This window comes from Centroberyx gerrardi, chromosome 11, assembly GCF_048128805.1.
Source record: "Centroberyx gerrardi isolate f3 chromosome 11, fCenGer3.hap1.cur.20231027, whole genome shotgun sequence".
In the NCBI taxonomy this organism is placed as follows: Eukaryota; Metazoa; Chordata; class Actinopteri; order Beryciformes; family Berycidae; genus Centroberyx; species Centroberyx gerrardi.
In genome coordinates this window covers 17,875,127-17,902,374 of record NC_136007.1, presented here as the reverse complement: position 1 = coordinate 17,902,374, position 27,248 = coordinate 17,875,127, and the positions used below count along the sequence as shown (strand labels likewise).

Here is a 27,248-nt window from a genome sequence, read left to right as displayed (position 1 = left end):
CTATGTTACTTTATCTGTTTTTGAATAGATTTAATAGGTAAAATATTTGTGCCAATTGCTGATGACTTGTGTCCCATGTTGAGAACATCAATGAATGTAGGCTTAAAGTAAGTCAGTGTATTTTCCAATGGATTGCAGTACTGCTAGTGGTCAGAGTCATCAGAATACCAACAGATGAAATGTTACATTTTGGTCTTGCTCTTATTCCTCAGGCACTTACAATATGGGACAATGTTTCTACAGTTCAGTTGTCCTTCAGCTCTCCAAATAACAGCTTGTCTGCAATGTTGACATTTCTCATTAAAACTCATATGTCCCACTAGTTGCAAGCTGTTTTAGCCAAGGGCAGTTAAATCACTTTGTGATTTTCTCTGACATTTTGATCACTTTGTAACATAGATGTACAATCTGGTTCCTAGATTATCATTTTACTCACATTGCCCATATGTAAATTTCACTTAGAAGCTGCTGCAAGCTAATTGTTTCAGCAAAGATATTACTGGTTGATGGACCTTTTTCAAAGGCCACGAATTCACATTAAACGTGATTGAAATCAGTGATCTGGCAGTCTAAAGTTCCCATTAATTGATACAAATGGTCTCAGCCTATTCTTTGGAGCTGCAGTGTTGAAAACAGTGGACAAACTGTAATATATCCAAACTGTGGAACAGAATTGGTAGCACAAATGAGATCAGTCTGGCTGATGATTTGGTTTTTATTCTAAAACACTTAGATCATGATGCAGATTCTTCATTATAATATGGACCAGTAGTCCATTTTCCCCATCTGTAACTGCATATATTATCCACATAAAGGTATACATACTTAAGGTTTTTGTCCAGTTTTGTGCAGATCATTTATGGTCAGGACATTGTACTGAGTCTTACTCCCATGGAGTTTAGATTTAGTTAGCATTTAATTTTCCACTCTTGACATGTTCAGTTACTATCAGTCTGTTACTTACAGTGGTAAAGGTCAATGTATAGCACAGGAATGACAGATGCCAGTTATTGAAGATTAAACAGTGACTACATTTTCTGACTTTTGCCCATTTGATACATCAGGTCTATTGGAATAACCACATGGTGACACCTTTGCCTGTGAAAATGGGTCTGTGCAAAAAATAGGTCACACAGGAGGATAATCTTCACACTTATGAACATAAATGAATGAATGAAGTGAAATCACATCAATTGGAACAACAGCAGGACAATAGGTGTTGATTTATTGTAGGGGAATATTACCCAGTTAAAGAATTGAGAAGCGTTATTCCTGAGATTTAGGACAGCCCAATCAATATTTGTGAATATTAACCAGATAACTAAGGAAGTAGCCTGCAGATATCAACATGCAAAATATGGAGCAGCTCTGGAGACAACGAAAAGAGACAGGGTCAATGTGAGTCCGCCCAGGAGAATCGTATGAGGATAAGAGTACATTTTGTGATTCAGAACTAATAGTACAATGTCAGAATAAAACCTCAAGCAAGCTGTGGTTCCACAAAATTAGTTTCCCATTAAGATTTTACATCTTGATGGTAGACTACATGAGTGATGGTCAGCTGCTGTTACGAGATCTTGATGTCATCACAGGCTTTGGGAGAGAATTGTTCTTGTTAACAGGCATTGATTTGTCAGTCCGTGACCACAGGGTTAAAAAAAATAATAATAAATAAATAAAATTTGCTATTCCCCTTTAAATCCACTAGGTGGAACCAGAGACATCATCTGGCATCTGAGTCTTACTAGCAAGTAGCACATTAACTTAATTCTGTTGCCAAAATTTTATTCACCACTGCTTCTGAAGGGAAGGAAGTCACAGTGGTGGAGCTGCAAGTATATTTCACGCAAATGAATATGCAGTAAAACCATTTGAAAGAGTTATAAATCCTTTATTCATATATAAATTACACACAAAAGGTCTGGCATGTGTTTGGATAAAACAGAATAATGAAATGTATTCCTTTAATGTGGTGGATAAAACTGCTGGTATGTTTTAATATAGTGCTTTAATAGATCCTTATTTCACATTGAAACTTTGGTTGGTATGACTGTCTGGATTTCTTTGCTTTGTATGGTTATCTGGAATTCCTGGCCTTGATAGAGTTTAGTGTGAGGTTAACAGGGCTGGTTGTTGATATTCATTAATAATTTGTGATGTGGGGCTTTATACAGGGCTGTGAATGCACCAGGAGCCAGGGTGCCACGTCCATCTTCATCCACTTGGCCCATGATTATGTAGTTGAAACCTGATAGAAAGAAAGATTGACCCAAAAGATTGATCAGTGTTATATTTTTGAGCATTTTGGAAACCCTAATGCAAATTGATTTGTGGCGTATGAGTGCATGTGATCTGTAAAGCCAAGAAATCAATACCTCTGCGCAGTAATGGACACTTCTTGCATTGTGACAACAGCTTGACCGACATGGCTTCTCCAACTTGGGTGATGGTTAGTCGACCCGCCTTGTAGGCCTTAATGAGGGAGACACTAACATGGACAGTGCCCCGAGGCCCAGGGGTTAGAGCTGTCACCTTCCCTGTCACCACTGGGGAAAAGGAGGGTTCAGTTAGTATACAACATTTAATTGGTTATGGCGTCAGTTGTGGGTGATTCTTTTGTGAATGGTAGGGAACTCACCGAATTCACTGGCACAGAAACTAATCTTGATAGTTCCATCTCTTTTACATGCCTTGGCACACAGTGGATTTTGAGGGACTAGACAACACACAAGTATACACAGTTAGTATGATACATATAATGACCACACACACACACGCACGCACACACACACACACACACAGACACAGCACACACATAACTTCACTTACCTGGCCTCTTTCCATTTGGCCTCGTGACTACCACCCTCCTGTCCTGGCCTGTGGTGCCTGGTATGCGGACTCTCGTTGGCTTGACTTTTTTGGGTCTGTCAGTGGGCTCTGGGGCAGGAGGAGCCTTATGTGTGGTGATGGGTGGCTGGGTGGTGGTGGTGGTGACAGCGGGACGTTTCGGTGCGATGGGTTTGACAGCAGGTTTTGAGGGGACTGAGCGCGCACCGGAGTCAACAATCTGTGTCCCAGAACCACTTGGGATGCTGGTGTAGCTGGCAAGGAATCCATCAGACGTGACGCTGAGGTCAGACACAAACTGGACCAGCATCACATTGCCATTGGTAATAATGGGCCTGTGGGAATTAGGTAGGTGAAAAGGTGGGAAATTATTAACAGTCAATTAAGAACTAAATGCCAAGAAAATATCAACAGCCATAAAGAAATCCATTGTAGCGTAAGTTGCTGCTACTTACTCAGGAGCCCTGTCGCCACAGTATTTTCCAATTAGACGAGAGTCATCTCTCTCTCCACCGTTAAAGAATGCCACATAGTCAAAGCGGCAATAGCTGTCGGCCTCCAAGACAAACTTATCAAACTTCACCTGAATTACCTGGTACCCAAACATAAGGACAAAAACACAGATATTTGAACTTTAATTGGAATGAATACTTCAGAAACTGTCCTTGTATGGTGTGTGTGCACAAACTGTTTGAAAAAATAACATGTTTGCATGCTGGGAGTGAGTGCGCCGGTGACCGTATCAGGTTCCACAGTGATAAGCCAGGAGCAGCTGATTCCTGGTGGGTATTTCTTGTCTGGCCAGTTGGGTGTTTTGATTTCTCCCTGGGCCTTTGTTATCTTCCCCCCGCAGAATTCTTGGTCTGAAACAAACACATGCACACTCCATTAGGAAAATGAATGAAGATATCAAGTGATTACACTCTAAAATGTGACAGCGTACCGTCTACGTAGGGTTTGCCTCCGCTGAAATAGGCCACGAACCCTCTGCCCTGCGTCTCTGAGTCAGACACCATCTGTAGCATCATGGTGTTGGTCGTGGAAATGAGAGCGCCGGGCCGGAAAGTCCCACAAAAGCGACCCAGCTTTTGCACCATGTTGGAGTTGCCGTTGTAAACATCCAGATAGTCATAGCGACATTGTGAGTCAGCCTCCAGGTCAAAAATGCGGAAGGAGAGCGTGACCACGTTGCCCTCTGGGACCTGGAAACCAGAGAGTTCCTGTGAGTCTGTGGCTGAATGATAGAGTAAGCATTTAGATATGTGGCGGCCGGGGTAAGTGACTCACGGTGATGTGCCAGGTGCATTTGCTGTTTGTTTTGTAGAAGCTTGGAAACCCTTCACTGCCAACAAAGCCAGAGTCTGCAACCAGGTCTCCTCCGCAGTGGAACACAGGTCTGCAAACCAGGAGTGCGGACAGTGAGACGGAGGAGAGGAAGCAGTTATATTAGGCAGAGACAGAGGATATCATGGAGAGTACACGGCAATGACTACTGTATGTCAATCAGACAATGCAATCTTCTTAGTGCATAAGCACATTAAGATACTCGGCCTCTTACAGCCCTGCCACAGATACAGTTTGAGTATTTTGCTTCACTTCCTCAGCAGATTGTATCTAAAGCTCTCAACAAACATGCCTCCTCTTGGATTCCTTGAACTGGTGTCCTCAGATTACCGAGAAGGGATTTGTTACTTTTTCTTTTTGTATTTCAGTGTATTACTTTATAAATTTAATCCTCCTTTTGCCTCTGAGTCAGTATGAAATATAGCCTACTGGAGTAAATCAGTGTAAGTAAACAAGGGTCTGAGTAATCAGACCATCATGCACATGCAACAGAGTGTAGAGATTGTTAACTGGGTATTTTTTTCGCCAATTGAGGTCTGTAAGTAGAAGAAATTTTGCAAGAAGAAACAAAACTAGAAATCAAAGCTTGCCAGGTCAATCCCTAAGCTCTGTAGCAGAAACATGATTTCAGGATGACTTATCAACATAGACCCTTGCTTACTCATACTCATTTATTATAATCATGGACTCGATACTACCTCAAAATAATTTTAATAGCAGAATCACATCTGAATTAAAAAATATACAACAAATTAATGATACAATGAAATACAAAAAGACTAAAAAAAAAAAAAAAGAAACCATAACAATAAATATGAAGAGTCTGGTGATATTAATGGGTTGCAGACATCTAGAGGTTTTGGGTAGGCCTACATACTAAGAATGACTACTCATGGAATAATCTTAATCCATCGCAATACTTTTGGGGACACGGAGGAAATGGAGGAACATGAACAAACAAGGGCTGCAGTTCTTTAACTATTTATTTGATGTGGCTGACAGTACCCACAAATTAAAACTGACAGCTATTTTTAACCTTATAGTTACTGTATCACTTCATGTGGGGGAGCAAAACAATGAAGTGTGTTGCTTTCCAAATACTTGGAGCTCTCTCAGTCTCAAAGCTCATTTCACAGAATGGAAAATTCCCTAGTTCAGACTATTGCCAGCAGAGATACATCGGGCCCATCAATGTACAAGTGGGCCAATAACAATATGCCATTTTACAGTTTGTTGGCAGTGATGACAGCATGAGTTGAAATAACAAAAACATCATAACAGGCCCCAACAATGCAAAATATATCATGTTGTTCACCACCTCTCAGTGTGTATTTATACTCTTATGGGTAGATATATTTATATGCTGTCCTTGTCAGCTGGTACAGGTGAAAATGATGTACCCCAAATTAACTACATAACACTTTGAATAAAGCAATAAAGCTAGAAACTGGGATATATAAGAGAATATCACAAGACCAGAAAAGTGAAGTGATATCAAATGTATTCATCCTCCATGCCCCATTCTTAAGAAAAGAGACATATCATTATTGAAGAAAGAAAACAACAGCATCCATGCTCATCAATATCCAGGAGATCACAACTCAGATTCAATGGAAAAATCAACTCTTTTGCAAAATAAGAGCTCAGACAGGAGGACCCCAGCAGAGTGAGACCTACTGATCCGAGCCAAGATGTCCAGCCAGAGCCAAGCCATTCTGATTCGACCCCACAGGCAGAACCAAAAGCATTAACATCTGTGGCAGCTCTGCCACTGCAGACTCAGCTTGCCTCACATCATGAGCCAGAAACCAACAGGACAACTCGGTGCCCAAGCAAACACTGAGCTGGAAAGAATTCACTTACTGAGAGAGGAAAGAATTCAGAGCATGTATTTTTCATCTTAACGTTGCACACTCGTATGAACTAAACGACTCTATTTTGCTTAAAACTGTCATGAGGAATAGTATCCTGACTAAAAACATCATCACCCAGTCACATGAATGAACACTGTAACTCATGTCAAGAAGATACTGTCCATGGCAAACTTCCCAAATGCATACATTCTGCAAACAGTACTATCTCACCTGGTGTAGTTAGTCTGCTGTTGTTGCCCCTGAGCCCGCGCCCATCCTAAACTCAGACACAGGAACAAGGAGAGACCCCAGATGCAGCCCACACGTGTCATGATGCAGCAGCGTGCACACAAAGCAACAGACTATCACCGAAAAGGGGAGATGGTAGCGGGAGGCGAGAGGTGAGAGACAGGGGGAGGAGGCCACTTGGGAGGGGCGGAGAGAGTGAATGACCGGGGAAGAATGGGAAAAAGGAGTTTGGGGAATGGATAAAGAAACAGACAGAGATGCTGAAAGGACAGCAGCGGTGAGAAAGAGCCATGAGGGGGGATGACGTGAGTGGGAAGGGAGGGGAGAAAACGCTTTAATTAGAACCAGATGTCTCCTCTATAATAACACTGGTTTCAATATAACAGAGAGGGCATCGAGGAAAAGAGGGTAGAGAGGAACTAGCATCAATAGCTGTGGTTGAGTCTTTCTGCAAATAGATTTGCAGAGTTTTTGGTGTGGATTGTGTTTTTTGACAGCAGAAGTTTCTATTATGGCCTTAACATTGTTGTCAGATGATAGAGAAACTCTGAAGTAGTAGTAGTAGTTTGGATAGTGATCAGCTCTAAATGTCTCTCGTCCATCCTTAGAGCCTGGCTGATCGTTAGGCCGGGTGCACAGGTGGAGGCAGAGCCTGAGGCTCTAGAGGCTGTGGCACTTAACAAGTAAGGCCATGCCTCTCCACATTCCAGTGCACAACCTTTAATTAAGTAAACCGAATCATTCTTAATAACATTATTGAGTCGTTTTTATTAATGCACCGTAACCAACAATATATAACGGATCTAATAGGAGCTCTGTGTATGGACTAGACAACAAGTATCACCGGTATCGTAAAACTAATAATCTCCTTCCTCTAACCATATTTCCCTAAGCCCCAGGGGCTCCTTTGGCTCCGTAACATCTGAGCCAGAGAGCTTCTATTTGCCCCCGCAATCCACCAAGGCAGGAATAACACACCAGAGGGGGAAGTGTTCTCTGTGTGTGGAGATTTGCTGATGAGCCAACCCTTTGGCCTAGATTGCTGGGGCCTGTAGAGGGGGTGCTGTTTCAATTATGCTATAAACCGGGCCACATTTAGGGACTACAGAGCTGCAGCACCTTGATCAAAGTCTGGAAGAGGCAGACGGGACAGCCAAGAGTTTCACGTAGCAGCGTTCCTAACAGAGGGATTTTGTTTCCAGCTACAGGTGGCCTATGACTTTGTCTGAGGTTTCCTTAGTTAAATCACCTCAAGGTTTTATAGCCTGCTTGAAATAATGTTGCTGCCACAGGCAAAGACTTGAAAATACATTGATGGGCTTGCTGCTCCTGGTGCGCTGGTGAAATGAACATTCCCTGGTCCTGCTGTGGGGTGTTTGTGTAAAACTTAAGCCCTGATAAGAGGCAGCACAAGCAGGAATGTGGTGACGTGCGCTGTCTGCTGGGGGCGGATGGCGTCTGAGTGCGCGCGACTGCGCCGCTGCAGCCATTATGTGTGGGAGTAACAGTGACCTTTACACTCAGCAGGAATCCAAGCCAAGGGTGTAGGTTTCTGCCACAACTCCTGAAGGATCCTTCAAGTTGGACACACATTCCTTTTTGGAGAGTCAAATGGAGAAGCAGTGGGGGAGTGTGGGGCTGGGTAGAGGCGGAGAAAGACGGGTGAGGACAGGACAGTTTGAGGAAATGTGACAACAGAAAACAAACTTAACAGAATTTGATAGTTGAGAGAGACAGCTGAACAGTTTTTGTAGACAACATAGTGCAAAGTTCGGTGTTTTCACATCTTCCTGATCCAGCAGATCACTGCACTATTACTGTACACGTTACTGTGCAAATAGCTCTCCTATTATGTCTGAGCTAATCTCTCCAGTTTATTACAACACTAATCAATTTGACGTGTGTAAACATGCAAGAGGGAGCAGCAGAAGTGGAAAGCAGACTGAAAACTAGCCCCCTAACGCATGCAGTTGTGTGAACCCATCTGAGAAGGTGACGAACCGAAACTGATGATTTCATAACAATCGTACACCCATCTGTTCTCTGTAATTGTGGTTTCTCTCAAAGGCACTCTCTCCAGTTTGAAAAAAAAAAAAAAAAGATCACAGTCTTCCAAAAACACACATAGGTCGATTTTCACGTGACCTCAGAAACGAGCAGAAACATATGCACAAAAATAAAGATTTGTCAAGAATAATAGTGTCCTGCTATTAATCAGAGAGATCCTGAAACAGCATAACAGATGGAAGCAGGCACCAGAAGGCTCCAAACTGAAAGCATGAGGAGGAATGTTGAGTACATCTACACTGAATGTATAAAACATCAGGGACATCTTGATATTGAGTTGCAGCCCCTTTTGCACAACCCACATCTCAGTTGTCTCAAAGCTTAGAAATCCTTCTCCAACTCGTCTGCTTCTCCTCACCTACATCTCCTCCTTTGTGATTGGTATAGATTTAATGAGAGAAATCAATAAGGGATCATGGCTTTTACCTGGATTCACCTCATCAGTGTGCTTCATGAAAAGAGTAAGTGTCACTAATATTTTGTACATTCAGTGTATGGGTGATGCTGCTCCTGTGCCTAAAGGGCAGGTCACAACATGCCGTCTGGGATTCACTGGACATTGCACTGAAGTCTGTAGACATCACAAGGAAACAGACACACTGTGGTTGCATGTGTTTGATGTTAATCAATAGCTAAAATTCAGCACAAATTTGAACATTTGATCACAACTTAAAGCTATGAGCCGTCCCTGGGTTTTCATGGCAACTGCTCAGGAGACACATCACCATTTGCCTGTAAGTCCAGGGACGGAAATGACAAAGTCTTAGTGAGAAAATCGTATCCTGTTCACAATGGAAACAGCAACACTTAACGTAAAAACATCTGTTTTCCCCAAGTATTAGACAAAAATGTGCTCTCTATTCTCGAATATGAAAAGCACAGTGGAATTGCTCAACTCATTTATCACTGTTGCATGGTTGTTCCTCATAGTTGATGATTTGGTCATTAAAGTTTTAGTGAAAGAAGTATTGTTGCTGCATTGTTGTACCTCACTTTACCTGCGGTTTATACAAGAGCAACAACAACAACAAAGTAATAGTAGTAGAAGCAGTTGTAGTAGTAGCAGTAGTAGTAGTACTGTTATTGTATTATATAGTAGTGATATTGTTGTTGCTAATGTTATTATAAATTGTATTTATATAGCACATTTCAAAACAGAGTTGAGAAGTGCTTTACAAACAATGAGACAGCTAAAAGCCAAAAAGACAATAAAAATGCCAGACATGAATCAAAGACACGGTTACAGAAGAATAAAGGAAGCAGATGCAAAGATATAAAAATAGGTAAAAACACATGGCATGAAAGCCTGTCTGCCAAAATGTTTTCTAAGAAGTGGGTTGAAAGATGACATTGATTTTGTCTAGTGGCCTGGATGGTAAAGGCCCATTAATCTCTAAACTAGACAGAATGGCCAGGAGGGCTCTTAAGGGGTTAAAAGATCTGAGAAGTAGCTTGGAGCGAGACTTAGCCTGAGCCTGAAAAGGTGTCAGGAAAATCTGAAAGTCTTTTCCAAAACTAACAGGTAGCCAATGTATAAAAGCTAGAATACTCTCTACATTCATTTATTCTTGTTCAGGTAAGATTTTATTAGGAGTAGCCTACCTGTAATATTTACATAATTTGTGACATAGCAGTGGGAGCAATGTGTTAATATGAGCAAAACTTTCAAAATAAAACTCCCTCTGGAAATTGACATTTTTAACTGAATAACATTATATAGCTGTTTTTCAGATGTGTGCTGTTTGTCATACTTCATCTCTCTACCCAACTTCAGTATTAATCAAGTATGCAGCATTTAAATGTTGTGGAGCTCTTTGTTCAGGCAATATGAATGTGTTATAAACAGCAGTTCATGTAGTATTAGTAGTGTAGTAATGTAGTATTACTGAACCTTTTCTTCAGCTAGTCACATTTAATTACTTTTAATGTATTTCTAAATCATTTCCAGGCAAATTAAGAACACATCACTCTGAATTGTTGTTTGAGATGTCTTTGGGAAGAGAGATGACAAGCTTTGCCCTTGTGCTGTACAGCCAATCACTAAAAAACATCCCAAATACAAATAATCTGACACTGCGCCAAGGGTTTGAACTATGATTGGCTGACACTTTTATAGCACGGATTAAATATGTGAAGAAAGAGCTTAGTTTTGCCTTGGCTGGCCTTCCTGACATGCAGTGAATCTTCATTGGTTTGGATGTGTGGGTGAGTGGCAGCACTGAAGATGAGCCAGTGAGTGTATTTAAACACAGACAGTACTCTGGCTAATAGTTCATTGCCAAGTTAAAGATCTTGTTCATGCTAAGCTGTTTATATCTTATGCATTCATGCTTCACATCCCAATCACAAATACCCCTGTATACATGAATGAAAAGAATATTTTTAATATTACCATGGAAACAGAACGTCCGCAAACTTTTTCTGCTCAATCCTCACCTTTACCTTCCTTTGCTTGGCTAGTAAAAGATTTCTCATGCATTATTCTGCATTACCCATGTCACTCTGCATACAGAGAAATGTCTGCAATGAAACGATGATAATGAAAAGTAATGTTCATTATGCAAGGCAAAACCCATGAGGCAATTTAACAAGGCACTCATGCAGATATGGAGGGAAAGAGAGGAAAGAAATGCTCAACATAATCATTTGATCCACAAATGTTTGGTTTGTATGTTAAAATATTTTATCTGTAATTTTGGGAACATATTGTAAGTGTGATGATACAATGTATTATATCGGTAATATAGAATATAGTATAAATGCACCATATATTTTTGAAGATGACAATAGATCTGTTCATAAATATGCATTCACTCATATTTATCCATCATGATGTGAACTGGTCAACATTTTTTAACTTTCCATCTTAATGCTGTGCACAGGTAAGTCTAAATTGTTTCTGTGTTGATGGCATCGGTCCACATTCATGCCCATGCACCATAATTGAGCCCACTGCTGTCGTTGTGTAGAGGTGACACCTGGTGGTGAAAACATGAAACTACATGTTGGGTCGTGGCGCTAAATGGGAGGCGGGGTCACACGGTTTATGAGTTAGAGGAGATTGAGGCTACTTGTTAAACGATACACTCTAGTAGTTAGAATGATTACTGTAATGGCGACTGATAGAAAGTGAAGAAAATTAATAAAACGTGGCTTCTTTTTTTTTTATCTTATCACCCTTGCTTGAATCAAATCTTGAATGATTCACCAAATCACTTACCATTTTTTCAGGGTTTGTTTTTTTTTTGGAGGGGGGGGGGCAGTTTTTTGTTGTTTTTTTCTCCAGTTCACTCAGTTTCACCACTCCTTTTCAGTTCACGAGCATTTTTGTCACATTTATTTTTTCACTTATTTTTTCTTATATCTACCCCTTATACTGCAGGCTTATGTATAACAGTGGCAGCACGTAATTGCACGTTATACGCAGTTTTATATTGACAGCATGAGGTTGTTGGCACTTGCAGCCCATAGCATTTACTACTGTAGCTTCTCGCACGTTGACCTCATAGACTGTAAGAGTATTTTATTTGTATGCAGTCCCGTTGTGAATCTTGGACCGCAGGGAAATGCAAGGAAATACAACGAAATGCCAAAGTGGCTCCATATCTACAGTGTGTGTGCTGTGTTGCTCCGTCATCTCCAATAGTCGCATAGTCGCCAGTGCGCAGAATATAGTCTATACCGTATGTTTGTATTTCGTAACATACTTGGTATTTTTGGCTGTTCATACATTATTATCTACGGTCTATGGTTCATACAGTGAATGTGAACTAGGCAGGAAGAGAGAGGAGGGCAGTACATCGCCGTTGGGTTGAGGGTGAGTCACTGAACTGTCCAGGGAGGAGGGAGTCACTCTGTGACAGCCTGGCGTACTACAAAATAAAAGCCCCCTGAAGCGACACACACTGGTGGTTTGTTTTACAGCACCCCGTGGGTCCCAGTATTGTGTGGATTTGTGGATTATATAATAATGTAGTCCAATGTATGGTGTACTACTACTACTACTACTACTACTACTAGTAGTAGCAGTAAAAATAATAATGTAATGTCAGAGGACACTAGACTGCTACAGCCTTTTGCATGTCAGTAGGGCCTAGGTCTAAATCCTAACTTTGGGATAAGGATCTTCTTATAACCTTGGCTGCAAATCAATTTGACTTAAACATTTCTGTGCTCATCATGAATTCAAGAAAAAAACTGTTTAACCACTGCCACTGAATTGGTTTGGAGGTCTGGCTTGCTCTAGTCTAGTATGTAGAATACTGTATAGAATGTCACATCACTTAAAATGAGAATGAATTAGTCCCAATAAAGGATTACTAAACTGAATGTATTGTGTGAGCTGCATGAGAGGTGTAATGGTGCTGCTCTGTGGGAGCTGCTGAATACATTGACATGCAAATCCTGCATAAACTCTCCGGTACCTAAATATAGGCTGTACACACCATCACCATTAAATTGAAGCTGGTGAGTGTAGTATAGATTTTTCTGACAATGTGATTTGAAAAGCCTCATTATTATTGTGACTTCCAACATAACTTGCTTTTTTTGTACTTAATATATCATAGGATTATAATCTTTATGTGGCAAAAAGATGGGAATGAGCGCACGCACATACCATTTGCATTTGTATGGAGTCCTAAGTGGTTTTGTGTGTGTGTGTGTGTGTGTGTGTGTGTGTGTGTGTGTGTGTGTGTGTGTGTGTGTGTGTGTGGTAGGTGGGGGGCAGGGAGTGGGGGTGAGAGGATCTTGTAGGCTTTGAAAGGACCTATTAGCCCCAAGGCCTACTGTAGTCTTAATCGACTCTGGACAAAATGCAGAAGCGTGCCTTTTAATGGCTCCAAGGCTCCGTGTTTTCATCACATTTAGGTGTAATTAGGGTGAATTAAAGAAAAGAAGTTAATCTTTGTACTGATAATAAATTTATGCTTATTCATACAGGTCACATAAGGTTCATAAGAGTCCCAGAATCGCAGTCAAAATTGCATCTGCCCATTGCTGCACACCCACAAAGCACATGAAGCACACACAAAAGTACAAGTTGTCATAATTACTGTTTTTCCAATATACATATATTTCATGATGTTCATCAATATAATAAGACATTGATAGATTTACACTACAATTATTTTATGTACTTCTGTTTTTCAATCAGTTTCCTCTCATTTACGTTGAATCAACCTTGTTTAGTTTCTAATCCCATACCAAATGACAGCACAATAAATCTATCAATAAATAAAGCAAAGAAAAACCAAAGTAAAACTGAGCACATTGCCCATGATCCTCCAGTCCTGTCCCTCCTGTAAGGCCAGACGAACAGGGGCAATATGGGCCTTCATCCCGGAAACCCCAGTCCCAAAGAGAAATCAAAATCTTTCCTCAAAAATAAACGGATTTAAACAAAAAATATATATATTGTAGATACAAACGGCAAATCTGATGTAAACCGTAGAATCATTCTAAGCATTCTGGACATTTGAAGGTAAAAATACTTTTTTCCATTAACTTTTCATTTTCTTGACCTTTACCCATCAGTGCTTACACACAAACAATTCAGTGACATCTGGAGTTATTACTAAATTGATACAAAAGAAAAACACAATATTTGGTTCAAAAATAAAACAAGTTAACGTGTATTAAATAGAATATTGTACATTTATAGCCATCCAGTAAAAGTTCAGGGTCTCAATAGGGTCCCTCCTATTGCTGCATTCACTCCATTTGGGGGTAACAGTCAGTTTGACTTAAGCTGGACCTGGAACTGTGTAGCAAATATTAGGAAGCATTCACCCCTCTGTACTTAAGTGACTGTTGAAGGTTTGGAGTTTTATCCTCATTTAATTCACCTTCTGTTGGTTTTCTGCTTTTTTCCTGCAAAAAATCTATTGACAAAAGCCAAGTTTACACCTCGTAATTGAAACTTGGAAGAGGGAGTGAACGCTTTTTCCAAGTCGGCAACTTGCATTTAGGATTACCGCCATATGACTTGAACGCAGCGTATGTTGAGATCACTGACCAATTCTTGAGGTTGACAATAAAACAATATTCTCCACCAAATCATGTTCCCATCCCACCAAATTAACAAATTACAACAGAAAAAGTGCCACGGTGTTAAAATATGCGCACTTCTTTTCTTACAGACAGTAAAGCAACAGAAAAAGAGAGAGCGCTCACTTCATTTTCGCCGTTGCGGCCAAATTTGTTGAGCACCCTCAGGACAACAGTTTGATTCATGGATAACACAGAAGTCCTACCCCAATCAGTAGTGTTTTTTCACTTCAGTCCACTGTGATGATAACTCCTGCCGGATGGTGAAAATGACCACATTTGAAACCCTACGATATTTTTATATTGCCAGAAAGTCCAATTTTACAGTTTGTTAATATAATTTTTGTCCTCATATATATGTGATAAATTGCTAATACCTTGAACCTGAGGATATAGGACCCCCTACCCCCCAAAACACCCCCATATTACAACACCAAACAATACAGATTTTTTTTTTTTGTTAGGTTTTTCTTGGTTTTTGTCTAACAGCTATAGTTAAAGTTTATATGTCTTTTCATTTTAAAACTGTTGTCAGCACTACGGAGACAGAAAAAGAAGAGTTGTGCTATTATTAGTTACAGGATCATGTGTCTAAAGACTTGTTACAGATTAAAGTAGCTCTTCAGACCTGGATACACACAGCCTTATGTGGGGGCACATTGTATTTGAGTTTTGAAGCATGTTGTCTTTATGTTTTGGTTCACCTTGCATATGTTAGAATGGCACACTTACTAGCCACTATGACACACCGTGTACACAGTGTGTAAGGGTTAAAAGGGCTTGTAATCACGGATATTTGGGATAAAGGTAAGCTTTGAAAACAGAGTAGGATGGTTTCTTTTCATATGAGATTGGATAACCTGTTTCTTTCCACTTGTTTTTGATGGCAATTGGCAGCATAAGCATGAAAATCTGGTCTTTGGTAATATTCTGTAATTTACTTTTGCTCTACTTGGAGGAAATACGGGAGGGGGCATTCTAAGGCAGGGGGTGGGGGTGGGGTGGGGGGGGGGGTGCGGGGGGGACATGGTTTGGGCCCTTCACCTGTAAAAATGCTTTTCTAGTCCTCCCTATTAGAGCTGGTTGGCAGATCGGAAACCTCGCTGCTTGTGTACTTAAGTTGTCATGGAAACAACTTGCCCTTACTTTGAGATTTAAGCGGCCTAATCTGTCAGGATAAACAAGGGATATTCCCAAGACAGGCGGAGCTACTCTAACACACACACGCATGCACGCACACACGCACGCACACACACACACACGCACACACACGTGTGTGGATTCTGAACCAGTGAGTTGAGCAAAGGGGAGCATGCTGCTCTATACAGTTGGTGGGGAAGATAAAAAGTCATGTTGAAAAGAGACAAGGCTTCTAAGGCTTTACACACACTTGCAGGTTTTAACTTTGTTTTGAAATATTTTAGTTGGTTTAGTGGTTCCCATAGCTTTCCAGTGACTGCAGCCTATATTTTCACAAGATGCAAAAGCTATAGAACATACATCATTGGAATGCTAGTTGAAAATTTACTTTCATAAAGCATAGAGGAGAGATTTGATTGAATTGCTGAACTAAACTTGCCATAGGATTGTTTAGAATTGTTTGTCTGTTCTCATCCATTGTAGGCAAGTCTACATGATGTGATAAAAAGGTCCAACGTAAAATGGTTTCACAGTTCCTGAAAGTGCTTTTTGCAGTTTTAGGGAACTTGCAACGTTTTTATAATGTTGCAGTTTGCTAATGTGTACGAGGCCTTAGTGTGACAGAGGATTTGAAAATCCACAAAGCAAGTGCATCATATTGTCCTGCACTCCTATTCAGAAAGTAGCCAAAAAGAGTAGATTGCACAGGAATAGATGCCAAAAATAGTAAAAGAATTGTTTAAGACCAAACCAGTGAGGGCACCAATGAAGAAATAACTGCAATAACAATAAAAGCCTCTCCCTAGTTGCTTGGCAGTGTATAACGCACAGAGCTGAATTACAAAAAACACACAAGACAGAGGTAAAGAGGAGCTTACCGCCCTTGGCAGCAAATGGTACTGATTGCACTCTCCTCTTTACCTATCTGTTTCACACAAAAATATACTATAATATAAATATAATCTATTATATTTAAAAAAGAAAAAGGCCTTAACTATAGGGAGAAACATCGAGACAGAACCACTGCGATAGCAAAACACTCTGGCTAGTTTGTTAGGAATGCTACTATTGTTTGAACAATTGCTTCTCCCATTTCTTGGAATGCTCACTCGTCAATAACCTTTAACTGCTAATCTCTGAATCTAAGAAAGACCCCAAAGTTATCGGATTGCTGTACTAAAACTCTAGCCAACTGTGGATTTATGCCATTTTTCCTCATTAGCCTCTGTCCCTGTGCCTTGATTTGCAAATAAGGCTGAATTGTCTGTTTATGTGCTCTTCATGTGGTGAGGTTTTGCTGCATGAGGATCTCCTTTGGCCAGGCGGTCGACCGGCCAGACAGCGCCATCAAAAACAAGGTTGTTTGTGCATTTTAAACAGATTCCTCTTTTTCAGTCAGCCTCTCCCCCTACACAAACGAAAAGTGTAAGTGTTTGACTGGAAATAACCTTTAATAGGCTAGCTTTTGAGTGATTGGAGACTAAGGCTTTTCTGTGTCCATGTAGGTTATGGACCAGTGAGAATTAACCCCTTACTATATGGAAATTAATGAATAGTCAATTTATACAACAGTACCATTTTAACTCCTGGCATAAGTATTGTTTTTCAAGTCCATATCTACATTATGATAGTAATGACATCTCCGTAGTATAAGTGTAATGTTACAGTAACATCACAGATATTACAAAAGAAAGAAATTTGGACAGATTCAAATTCTAATCCGGTCTACCCAAAACTAACCCTTACAGCTATAAGTATCAGTATTTTCTCTTATGGTTTGTATGACCGATATTGGCGACACTATTTTCACCTCAGGTTTTTTTTTTTTTTTAAAGATACTTACACTTACATGTGCTACATTAAGAGCATTTGCACTAGACTGCAATGAAGGAATGTTTTCGAAATAAGACACTAAGTAAAAGTTTAAAAAAAAAAGAAACATCTACAGACATTGGTCCAACTGTACTATGGCAGTTTTGAAATCATCAGAAGAAATCGGGGTGTTAAAGCATGCTGAGAGAGAGATGAGGGTGGGGTGTTAGAGCAAATATGGCTGAAAGTTAGAGAAACAGAGAAAGAGAAATGACACTCAGATGAAGATGGAAAGGGGTGGGAATGATGATTACAGGGGAATACCTCTTAATTTAACAATTCATGCGTTATTTGAATCAATATTTGTGAGCATGAACAACTCTCTCGGAAAGCCAGAAAGAAGCCAAGACTTGAACCCCTGACAGCATCAAGATATAAAACCTGGAGCTGGAAAATGTGATGGAATAACCTGGGAAATTTTCTAGGGCAATTGAATTTTTGTGGCCCAGAAGTGATGACATTAAAATAGAATAAAGATAGAATAAAGCTCTGTTCGGTATTAAAACACAAAGAAACAATGTGCGGATCCACAAAATCAGTCCTCCATTCACTGTCTATGAAACAGCTCCAGATTTTACAACTGAATGACATTTCAGGTTTCAGTTCTGTTGTTTCTGTCTTATTTTGGACTGTCCTAGATAGGAATAACACATATGAACTCTAAAAATCGATTGGTATTCCCTTGAAGTACCTTAGTTAGTGGAGACCAACTCCATTGTGCAAAGATGCACCAATACTCTATGAAAGACAGAGCAAGAAAGAGTAAGCAAGGGACAGACGGACAATGAGAACATGCAAGATACACACTTTAAATAGGCAGTAGTTAACGCTGAAGCATACGTAAAATTAATACAAAAATTAAAAAATACAAAATGCACGCACACACACACACACACACCTACAAAAACAGTATATATCAGAATAAAACTCTACAAAGAACTATATATCATATCAGTTATGTAACAATTATCGCCAGTCATTGTTTCCTTTTCTATTGTTGCATCGTCACAAGTGTTTGGTTCTCAGTATGGCAGATTAGAAAAGCCAAAAGTACCTAGAAAGGAGACAGGGCCACAGACTCACAGGACAAATATTGACAGGGGTCCAGAGGCGAGGTGGTGGAAGTGGGGGAGCCATGGGGCCCCGAAGGGTTTAGGGGTTTTATATCAAGGCTAATTGGGGGAGATATATAATAAATTCATCATCAGTGATTAATTTTGTCATCAATTTGAGGGTTTTTCTGTTGCAAGGAAGTTGGGTTGAGACTGGGGTAGGAGCAACTCTTCTTAGGTGCTGAAGTACACTGCAGAGAGAAAGAACAGAGGAGTGGTGATGAAAATATGATGAAAATAGGAGTCTAATGCATCAGAACTCACTGAGTGATAAGTCAGAAAAGTGCAGTGCAGCAGTAAAAACATTCTTACATTAAAGGCCCAATTGAGAATCGAAGTAGAGCACCACCTATCAAATCAAGATTTTCCAACTGCTGGCTTTCTTATATTTATTTTGTTGAAATGAACACATTTTTGCTCTCAAACTGATTACCTTAGTTTTTCATTCAATGACTTACAGTATATGATACATGTATTGAATCAGAACTAAGAACTAAGTCATTCTATTGATTCAATGCATTGGTACTGTTTCCAAACAGTGGTGCTAAATGTTCCTGTATTTTGAGTTATGGTGTGATTTTAAATTAGTGGGGAGATTATTTGTCATCAAGTCCTAATCTATCTATAGAGCAGAAAAACATATATATATAGCGTATAATAATGCTTAATCTATGTATGTGTATGAATATAGCTACATTTGATATACACATAAAACAATCATTGACTCTTACCAATAATGACGATGAGGACAATCACGCATATCACACCCAGGATAATCATCATCTAAAGACAGTGGATGTTGAGAAAAAATGTATTGTTAGAAAAGGAGTAACATCTGTGATTGTTTTAAGCCTTTTAATCAATGATGTCATTTTCATCATATAGGTAGATCATCTCCAATTCACTATAACAATACTTACATTTATGTTGTACCATTTAATTCTTGAAAGCACAAATAGCCATCAACCAGGCCAAAGGCAACCTTAGACTGTGTGATGTCAGAGCCAGTTTAGCCCAGAGAAGGTCTGACAAATTTTCAGCATCACATTAAAATGTCGCCTATCTGTATTAGTATTATTCATGTCCACACAGTGTGAGATGGTCAACTGCCAGCTAACCCTACGGTTAAATAAATCACAGCCGGCTCAAACTCTAGCGCTGTCAGAATTTTTGGCATCGTTCCATAGCGTGAAGTGGAGGAGGAGTGCTGGATTCATGAGGGGATTTTGTAATCCAGTGACATCTGACCAAGTGCATATGGTATTACGTAGAATTTCTATCCAAAAAAACCCACTAATGAGACTTCCAATGATAAAATACAAACAACCAACGACATTGATAATGCGATGTCCTAAAAACACGATCCTTGTGAGTGATAAGGCCTTTGTGTGTCCTCACCTTGGCATTCTTCCACCAGTATTTATTCTTCAGTTTTGCAGCGCTGGTCTCAAACTGAGAGGCTCCAGCCTGCAGGGCATCGGCCCTATCATCCAGTTCTGACAGCTTCTGATCACGCTCCAGAACCTTATCAACGTTTACACGCATGATATCCACCACCTGGGGAATGACATGCAGAGCAATGTAGAGATGAGGCGAGAGGTGTGAGAAAGAAGCAGTGCAATCAACTATCAACATGGGAGGACTCTCTGCAAGGATCCGGCAGAACAGTGCGTGATATTTTTGCTTTGTAGTTTAGACACATCTGCCCCAACACAATGGCTACACATTTTTAAAATATATTCTAAAAATATGCCGCAACAATTTTGCTTGCTTAGATGAGGATTAGTTAGGTAAAACCCTCCTAAGGTTTGGAAGTTTTCATGTCCAACCATGGTTTCCATGGCATTACCATGGCAATTTTAGACAAACTTAATTCGAATCAATTTTAGACAAACTCAATTCAAATCCATTCTTAACCAAGAAATATTGTTTTCCTATTGTTTTTATGTGAGCAAGCAGAAAGGACTGAGTTACCAGTAGGTGACTCATGAACAATGTTAAAAACGTAAACATCTACATCAGAGCCCGACAACATGTGACTTTGGGTTTGCAAGGACGTGGACTCACCTCATCCACCTGTGCCTGCGTCTGTTGCAGGCGACGGTTGCTGGTGAGGTTGGGAGGCTGATTCCCTCCCTCTGCAGGGGCGCCAGCGGCTGGGGCAGACCTGACAATGAAAACACAAATACTTAGTAGTTATATAAAACATACCAACCAAGAAAAGGCTTAAAAAGCTGCGATAACACACCATTATAGGCAGAATGATGCAGGATGCTATTCAAGAATTTCATTTTTTTTAGTCTATTTACGCAGCTGCACCTCAGTAACAAAAAATCACCCCACTATTACACAAGCTTTTCATATTAAACAAAAATGATAGTACATAATTTATAATATAATTAAATTTACACATATTCAGCTGAATGTTTCACAGCATTTAACTTTGAAGATAAATGTATCCAATTTTTTCATAATTTTTCAGATTGGAGGACACAGACAAAAAAAGAAGAAAATTTAGCAGTTCATGTATTCACAGATTTTAACATATTTCAGATGTGTAATGTGCTCATAAAAAAATTTGAAAGTAAGTTTGTTCACGTCTGTCTCAGTCCAAAGATCATAATGGCATGGCAAGATCACTAAGTGGGTCACTCATTGTCTTTTTTGTTTGATTTCCAGAAAAGTTGCCAGAAGTGTTGGGAGGCATAGTAAACTGCTCAAATGTATGAATACTGATTTCTTTTGTTCGGTCTTAAATATTTCTGACACAAAATGCAGTATCCCCACAGGTAATTAATGGTGTCTGTCTACCTTGTCCGACTCCTACACAGACTGTTGCATGACATGCTATTATTATTCTATAGAGGGCATTCAAACGTCGGATGTGAGATTCTATGCAGCAGATATTTCATAAGCAAACTTCCACCCTGCTGAAGTGTACTTGAGCAAGACACCAACTCCCTACCAGCTCCAGGTACACAGCAAATTGTGGCATGTTTTCAGTGACAATTATTTGGAGCTGACAAGCATTGGTTGGAGAGTTGTTTGTCCTCTCATAGAGCTGATATGGCTCTGGGCCAGGTGTTCAAATCTATCTTAAAGTGTTAAATTGCCTCTGATGGGTGTGGACTTATATAACCACTGGCACAGTGTTGATTTTCACACTCTTGAGTTAAATTAACACTGATGTTTTTGCTGTGTGGCCGACCCTGCACTGTGACCTCCCTGCATGTGGAAGGGGGCAAACAAAAAAGACAAATTTGGAGGATCAACAGAGCATCGGTTTTGTGATTGCATCCAAACTCTAGTGGCTGTCAGAATGTAATGTAATGTAATTTCAGAAACAGCCTAAAAATGCATCCTCTACTCAACAACATAATTTCTACATTTTACACAAAATATGATTAGATGCTTTCTATAAGGGTGGAGCACCTCTTGAAGAACACTGTGCCGTGTATCATGGTAATTTGCTTGCTGCTTGTTTATTGCTCATTCTTTGTTCACTCACTTGTTTATTGGTAAATTTCCTCACAGTCTGTGGAGTTATGCTGTGATGTGAACAGTACTGGGAGCTATAGGATAATGTTATGGAGACAGGACAGTGTCGGTGGTATAGTGATGGGTATGTTCAGGATGGAAAGCCAAAATAAGTAACATTTCATTGGTTAACTACAGAGTCAAGATATAACAGACTGCCAATGAAGATGCCTATTACTGTATTAACCAAACCTATACCTTTTCTGCTGAACATCGGTAAAGACTGCTCTGCCAAACAAATTTAGGGGTGAGTATCGAGAATCTGGTATAAAATCGGAATCAGAATCAGTTCCAATTTGTAGGATTTGTAAGATTTGTGAGGCTCCAAGACAAATAATTCTAGCTGTCGATGCTGGACAGTCAGGATGAATACATTTCATCGCAAAATAAATCAAAATTATTGCTGATTTGTCATGTCATGTTGCATTGTAGCCTACATATACCTCCCAGTCTTTTGGATGCACTTTGCCTCAATAATGGCTTCAGTGAGAGACTTAACTGAAAGTGCGATTCACCATTGGAAACTGAAAGCTCTGTGAAAAACGCCTCCCTTGATGTTAACACGTACTCTCTGTGCAACAGGACAGACAAATGCACCAGAAATATATATATATGTAACAAAAATAGAGAAACACTTGAATGTGCACTTGATTACCTAAGAATTGCAGTGATTCTGTGTTGGAAATTGAGATTTTTTTAATATTTACCAAGAGTCCATGTAGGTCAAATGAAGCAAAATCACTTTTCCCTTAAAGCTGCATGCTAACCCTGTTCAATCATTCATGCCACTGTTGTTGCTTGCTTAAATCCTAAATGAATCATGAATGAAAACCTTTGAGGGAGTCATGAGAGACAGTTGCTGTAGGTTCCACAGTGAAAACTATAGACCTAAAAGTCTATTATAACTCATGCAGACAAGTCACTGGTGATTTAATCAAAAACACAGAGCACAATGTCATGTAACAGCTGGGCCTATAAATAAATAGACTGGGATATAGATTCATATTTACTAAAAACACATGTATACTACTATAAAGCTATTCTTTGATCATTAGTGTAGGCTATTTTCTTTGTTTTTCCAACATTACAGAAGGAAATGCATTTTGTTATATATGTTTTTTTATACCTGAAATGCATTAGGCTGTAGTTGTATTATCTGAAAATTCTTGGGATTGATAAAAGATTAGACAGATATCACAATTGGCATCGGTATCAATAAAATTCAATCAATGACCATCCCGAAACATATTAGGTATTTTGAAGATCCCATCCCAACCTGCAAGCACCTTACATGTGCTACTGCACTTGTTGAGTTGATTTTATTGCTGGCTTTTTTGTGATTCCCAAAGGAGATTTGAATGATGCAGGCTTCTCCAAAGTAAAGATTATAATGGATATCATCCCTGAAATGCAAAATAGGTACATGTGGTCTGGGTCTTTCATTGTAAGCACCGTTACCACCACACAAAGCAAGCAGAAAAAACAGTATGCTGATAATTATCATAAGAAAATAATAGGAAACACAATCACTTAATTGATTCACTTAATTTTCAACTAAGACATCAATATCTCATCCTACTAATATCACTTCGCCTTAATCTGTATCCATATCAACAAATTAAGCAGTAGTATGCTGATCTGGACTGATCAACTGATCAAATGACCCACAAAGAACATTAAATCTTTAATCTGAAAAATGAAAAAAAAAAAAAAGAAATTTAAGAAATACTTAAAATAGGCATAAATAGGCATATATATTTAATTTTTCATTCAGCATAGAGTAGCTGAGCATGCTTGCTTCAGCATCCCTTACTGCTATCTGGCAGTCCCAGTTAAGAAAATGCTCTATGGAAAGTGAAGTGACTAAGTGATCATTTGAGAGCTTTTACATCTTCCTCGTACGCTTATATAATATAGCTAATGTTGTAGGATCCTTTGATAAGCGTATCATACTTGTGACTACGTTCCTGTACTAGTGTGAGACAAAACTCTGTATAAAGGTCACCTTTAAATGTACACACACACACACACATTACTAATCCTCAAGTGACAACAAATCCTTTAGAAATAGTTCTCTTGATGGTGTTGTAGGTCACTGTCACTTCCAAACCAGCCCGAACACAAATTGGTTACGTAGGCGAATACTCTACTTGTGATATGCGTCACGATGCCTTATTATGCTTCTTTTACATAGATACATCATTGTTGTTAATTCTAACTTAGAAGAAAGTGATTATCATTATACCATTCTGTTTATAAATCAGTCTTCCATTCATCATTAATAATGAATCAGGATTTATTTCCTAATATTACCATCAAGAGTCTTGAATCTCCTATTGCAAACTTTGGGACAGACTTGTCTATATTCACAAACTAAGACTAAACTATTGAACCTCAAAGAATGGATGTATGTAATTATGTCTTAAAGTGGAATCTCTTCTTGAATCTAAGTTTATAATCTCCACTTAAAAAGTGTTTGAATATTCCCAGAAGAGATACCTTACCAAAAAACAGCAATTTGGGGGGTTCTTTACATGATTTTATTATATTTGAATGATTGATTGATTGATATTGATTGCTTTTTCAACAACTAGCCACTGTTAATGCTAAATGAATGGGAGTCACAGGGCCAAAGGGAACCTGTTTCACTTGTCTCAAAATCTTCTTTGTGCAGCAACATGACACTGTTGCCCCATGAATCCCACTCTTTTGACAAAAACAGTCGCTAAATCCGGCTACTGGTTTTGTGCGTGGTGATAACTAGAGACCCAAAATCATTTTCATCCTGTTGCCAGATCACTTTCAGGCCAAACAACTAACTGAATATCACAAAAGTAACAGTAATTAACATTCGATACCAATGACATGAAAGGGCACCCGATGACAGCGCTATGTCACATAATCTGATCTGATATAGACAGTGCTATGGTGCTCATTGGGTCCCTGATTAGGCGTAATAGAGTAGCTGCTAATAGACTGAGCTGGCATGTTGGGTCGGCAGGGTTTCGCATTGCTCTCACTGTGACTACAACGTAGAAGTAAACTAACTGAGTCCACTGCCAATGTCAAATATAGGCTATGACAGCTAAATATATTCAACCCTCTTTCAAGACAGAGCCTATAAAAATAGTCTAGCCCAGTGGTTCCCAAAGTGGGGTCCAGGGACCTCCGGGGGCCTTGACTGGGGAGTTCATGGGGTCACCAGCAAAATGAGCAATAGTTTAATTTTGTCATCATTTCACTTACTAGAAGTAAAAACAATGAGGAAATGTGTAAGGATGACTATTTTGATCATAAGATTCACTGCCCCCACCCCACCTATAGTATAGACAGCTATTCTTTTCTATATTTAATCAAAATTAACAACAAAAATCCCCTCAGATGGGGTTCCTTTGGACAAAATCTTTTCAAATGGGGGGTCCCCCAGTTTAATGCGTTTCTGTTTGGGTGGTCACTGACATGAAAAAGCTCGCTGTGTGTTTTTCAGCACTGGAGAGCGACGTTTCAGCACTGGACAGCGCCACACCAGCCTGGACCAGAAATAGTCTCTTCCCAGTGTCACTACCCGCTTCCCTTTGAGGCTGCAGGACTGTAACCTAACCCACACGGTTGACTATTTATTTCTGACGGTATATCCTGACACAAAGGGCCTATATAATGTCTTTTAAAAGATATGATTGAGCATGACTCGACCGGGCCTGTATAAACGGTGTGAGCCTATACCATGTCGAGGGCGGGGAGGTTCCTTATGGGGAAGATTAAGAGCAAATGCTGGTGACAATTTTACGTTTAGCCCCATTGAGGAAATATCGTTGTCAACAGTTGAATAACATGTCGCGTGTCGAAGCCTGGCTGTTTCAACGTTTAACCGACTGTTGCCTGCTATAGAAAACCTGACAGAGACGAGGTTGTCACGGCCATCTTTCCTGAGCCTATACACTTACACACTTGCATCCTATACAGTCGAAACAACAAGGGACGAATACAGCAATGGGAGATATACATTTTATAGCTTTTAGATGTCCTTGAAACAGCAAACAGCCTAAAATATAGCCTGCTATGTAGCTGTCCGCCCTCGCACGACAATCGACGACATACAAGGCTAGGCTATCCCCACCCCCCGCTGTAGGTTACAAATATCGCGTAAACTAGGCCTAAGCCTAATTCATGGCTAATAATATAATAGTCTTTATGAAGGCCAATGGAGGACACGTCGAAAAAAAAAAGAAAAAAGTTCAACAGGCTGTCTTAATAGGCTGTCTAAAGCTTTTGAAACAGCTCATAGGGCTTGTTCAACATTATGTCCTTGCTGCCTCTACAAATTAGCCTAATCGTTGCCTACGGTGAAGTAACGCACGACTAAAGGGCCTAAAATTGTTTAGTAAAGACTAACGTTAACATCCTTTTTTGTATATGATGCTTCAAATGTAAATTTAATTAGCCTGTGGGCAATTTCACAGACGGCATCCCTTTCAAATCAAACCAGTCCAATCTGGAAAATGCGTGCGTGTTGGCTCCAGTGAAAAGCACGAGGTGAAAAATGGAAGAGACTGGCAAAAACACGGCAAAAAAACAACAACCTTTACCGATTGTTTACCGTGTAAACACCGCAAATAAGGCTTATTTCCTTGACAAGAATAAATCCGATGCTCTCGCCTGCTCCAAGGTTAGGCCAAAGCGTTAGCCTAACGTTACGTTTGGGCTATTCATTATCCAGCAGGCAACTAAGGCTACGAAATTAAATTCAGCATCAACATAGTAACGAGATGGTATTCTTACACCAGTACAATAACCTCAGTATTTTACGCCAAAACCTCACGAGACCATTCCGTTGCCATAAATCCTGAATAACACCTGTCACGAGGATACGAAATTGCAACTCATTAATAACACAGGGCCCCACAAAAAGAACATAAAACGACGTGAAACTTACATTTTTCCTGGTAGAGTAGGCTAGGCAGTAGTGCTGAAATCCGGACTGGAAATGTTAGCGCGTAGTAAGTGGCTGGTAGATTAAGTGGATTGCCTTCTGCGCTCCTCTCTACCCTCTGGCACCCTTTGGTAGGTTATTGTGGCGTTTTCCTGCCTATATAGCCTAGGAGGACTCGCTTGTATTTGCCGCTGAGATAGATAATGTCCCCTCTCTAGAAAAAACCTTTTCCCCTTCCTATATCTACTG

At 39.8% G+C, this 27,248-nt stretch overlaps 2 protein-coding genes across 2 annotated transcripts; both read right to left on the bottom strand.

Moving 5' to 3' along the window:
* Nucleotides 1-1,870: 1,870 nt before the first annotated feature.
* pcolcea (procollagen C-endopeptidase enhancer a) lies at nucleotides 1,871-6,446 on the bottom strand. The gene is made up of 9 exons (XM_071915233.2): nucleotides 6,276-6,446; nucleotides 4,135-4,243; nucleotides 3,791-4,049; nucleotides 3,586-3,710; nucleotides 3,303-3,439; nucleotides 2,830-3,182; nucleotides 2,639-2,716; nucleotides 2,376-2,546; nucleotides 1,871-2,248 (listed from the first exon to the last, which is right to left on the bottom strand). Exons 1-9 carry the CDS (start codon nucleotides 6,374-6,376, stop codon nucleotides 2,118-2,120), a joined length of 1,464 nt encoding a protein of 487 aa, XP_071771334.2. The 5' UTR covers nucleotides 6,377-6,446; the 3' UTR covers nucleotides 1,871-2,117.
* An 11,106-nt stretch (nucleotides 6,447-17,552) lies between these two features.
* Nucleotides 17,553-27,082, bottom strand: vamp2 (vesicle-associated membrane protein 2). Its single transcript, XM_071915238.2, has 5 exons — nucleotides 27,003-27,082; nucleotides 20,600-20,699; nucleotides 19,931-20,089; nucleotides 19,264-19,315; nucleotides 17,553-18,723 (listed from the first exon to the last, which is right to left on the bottom strand). Coding segments are annotated over exons 1-5 (330 nt in total). The 5' UTR covers nucleotides 27,005-27,082; the 3' UTR covers nucleotides 17,553-18,706.
* Between the last annotated feature and the right edge of the window lie 166 nt (nucleotides 27,083-27,248).

What these genes read in the sequence shown, in the direction of transcription:
- pcolcea (XM_071915233.2), bottom strand. Translation starts at nt 6,376, where the DNA reads ATGACACGTGTGGGCTGCATCTGGGGTCTCTCCTTGTTCCTGTGTCTG. An exon ending in CAGCAGACTAACTACACCAG is followed by an intron (nt 4,244 to 6,275) that starts GTGAGATAGTAC and finishes CCTGGTTTGCAG; the next exon opens with ACCTGTGTTCCACTGCGGAG. An exon ending in TGTGGCGACAGGGCTCCTGA is followed by an intron (nt 3,183 to 3,302) that starts GTAAGTAGCAGC and finishes TAATTCCCACAG; the next exon opens with GCCCATTATTACCAATGGCA.
- vamp2 (XM_071915238.2), bottom strand. An exon ending in CGCAGGCACAGGTGGATGAG is followed by an intron (nt 20,090 to 20,599) that starts GTGAGTCCACGT and finishes GTCATTCCCCAG; the next exon opens with GTGGTGGATATCATGCGTGT. An exon ending in ACTGGTGGAAGAATGCCAAG is followed by an intron (nt 19,316 to 19,930) that starts GTGAGGACACAC and finishes CACTGTCTTTAG; the next exon opens with ATGATGATTATCCTGGGTGT.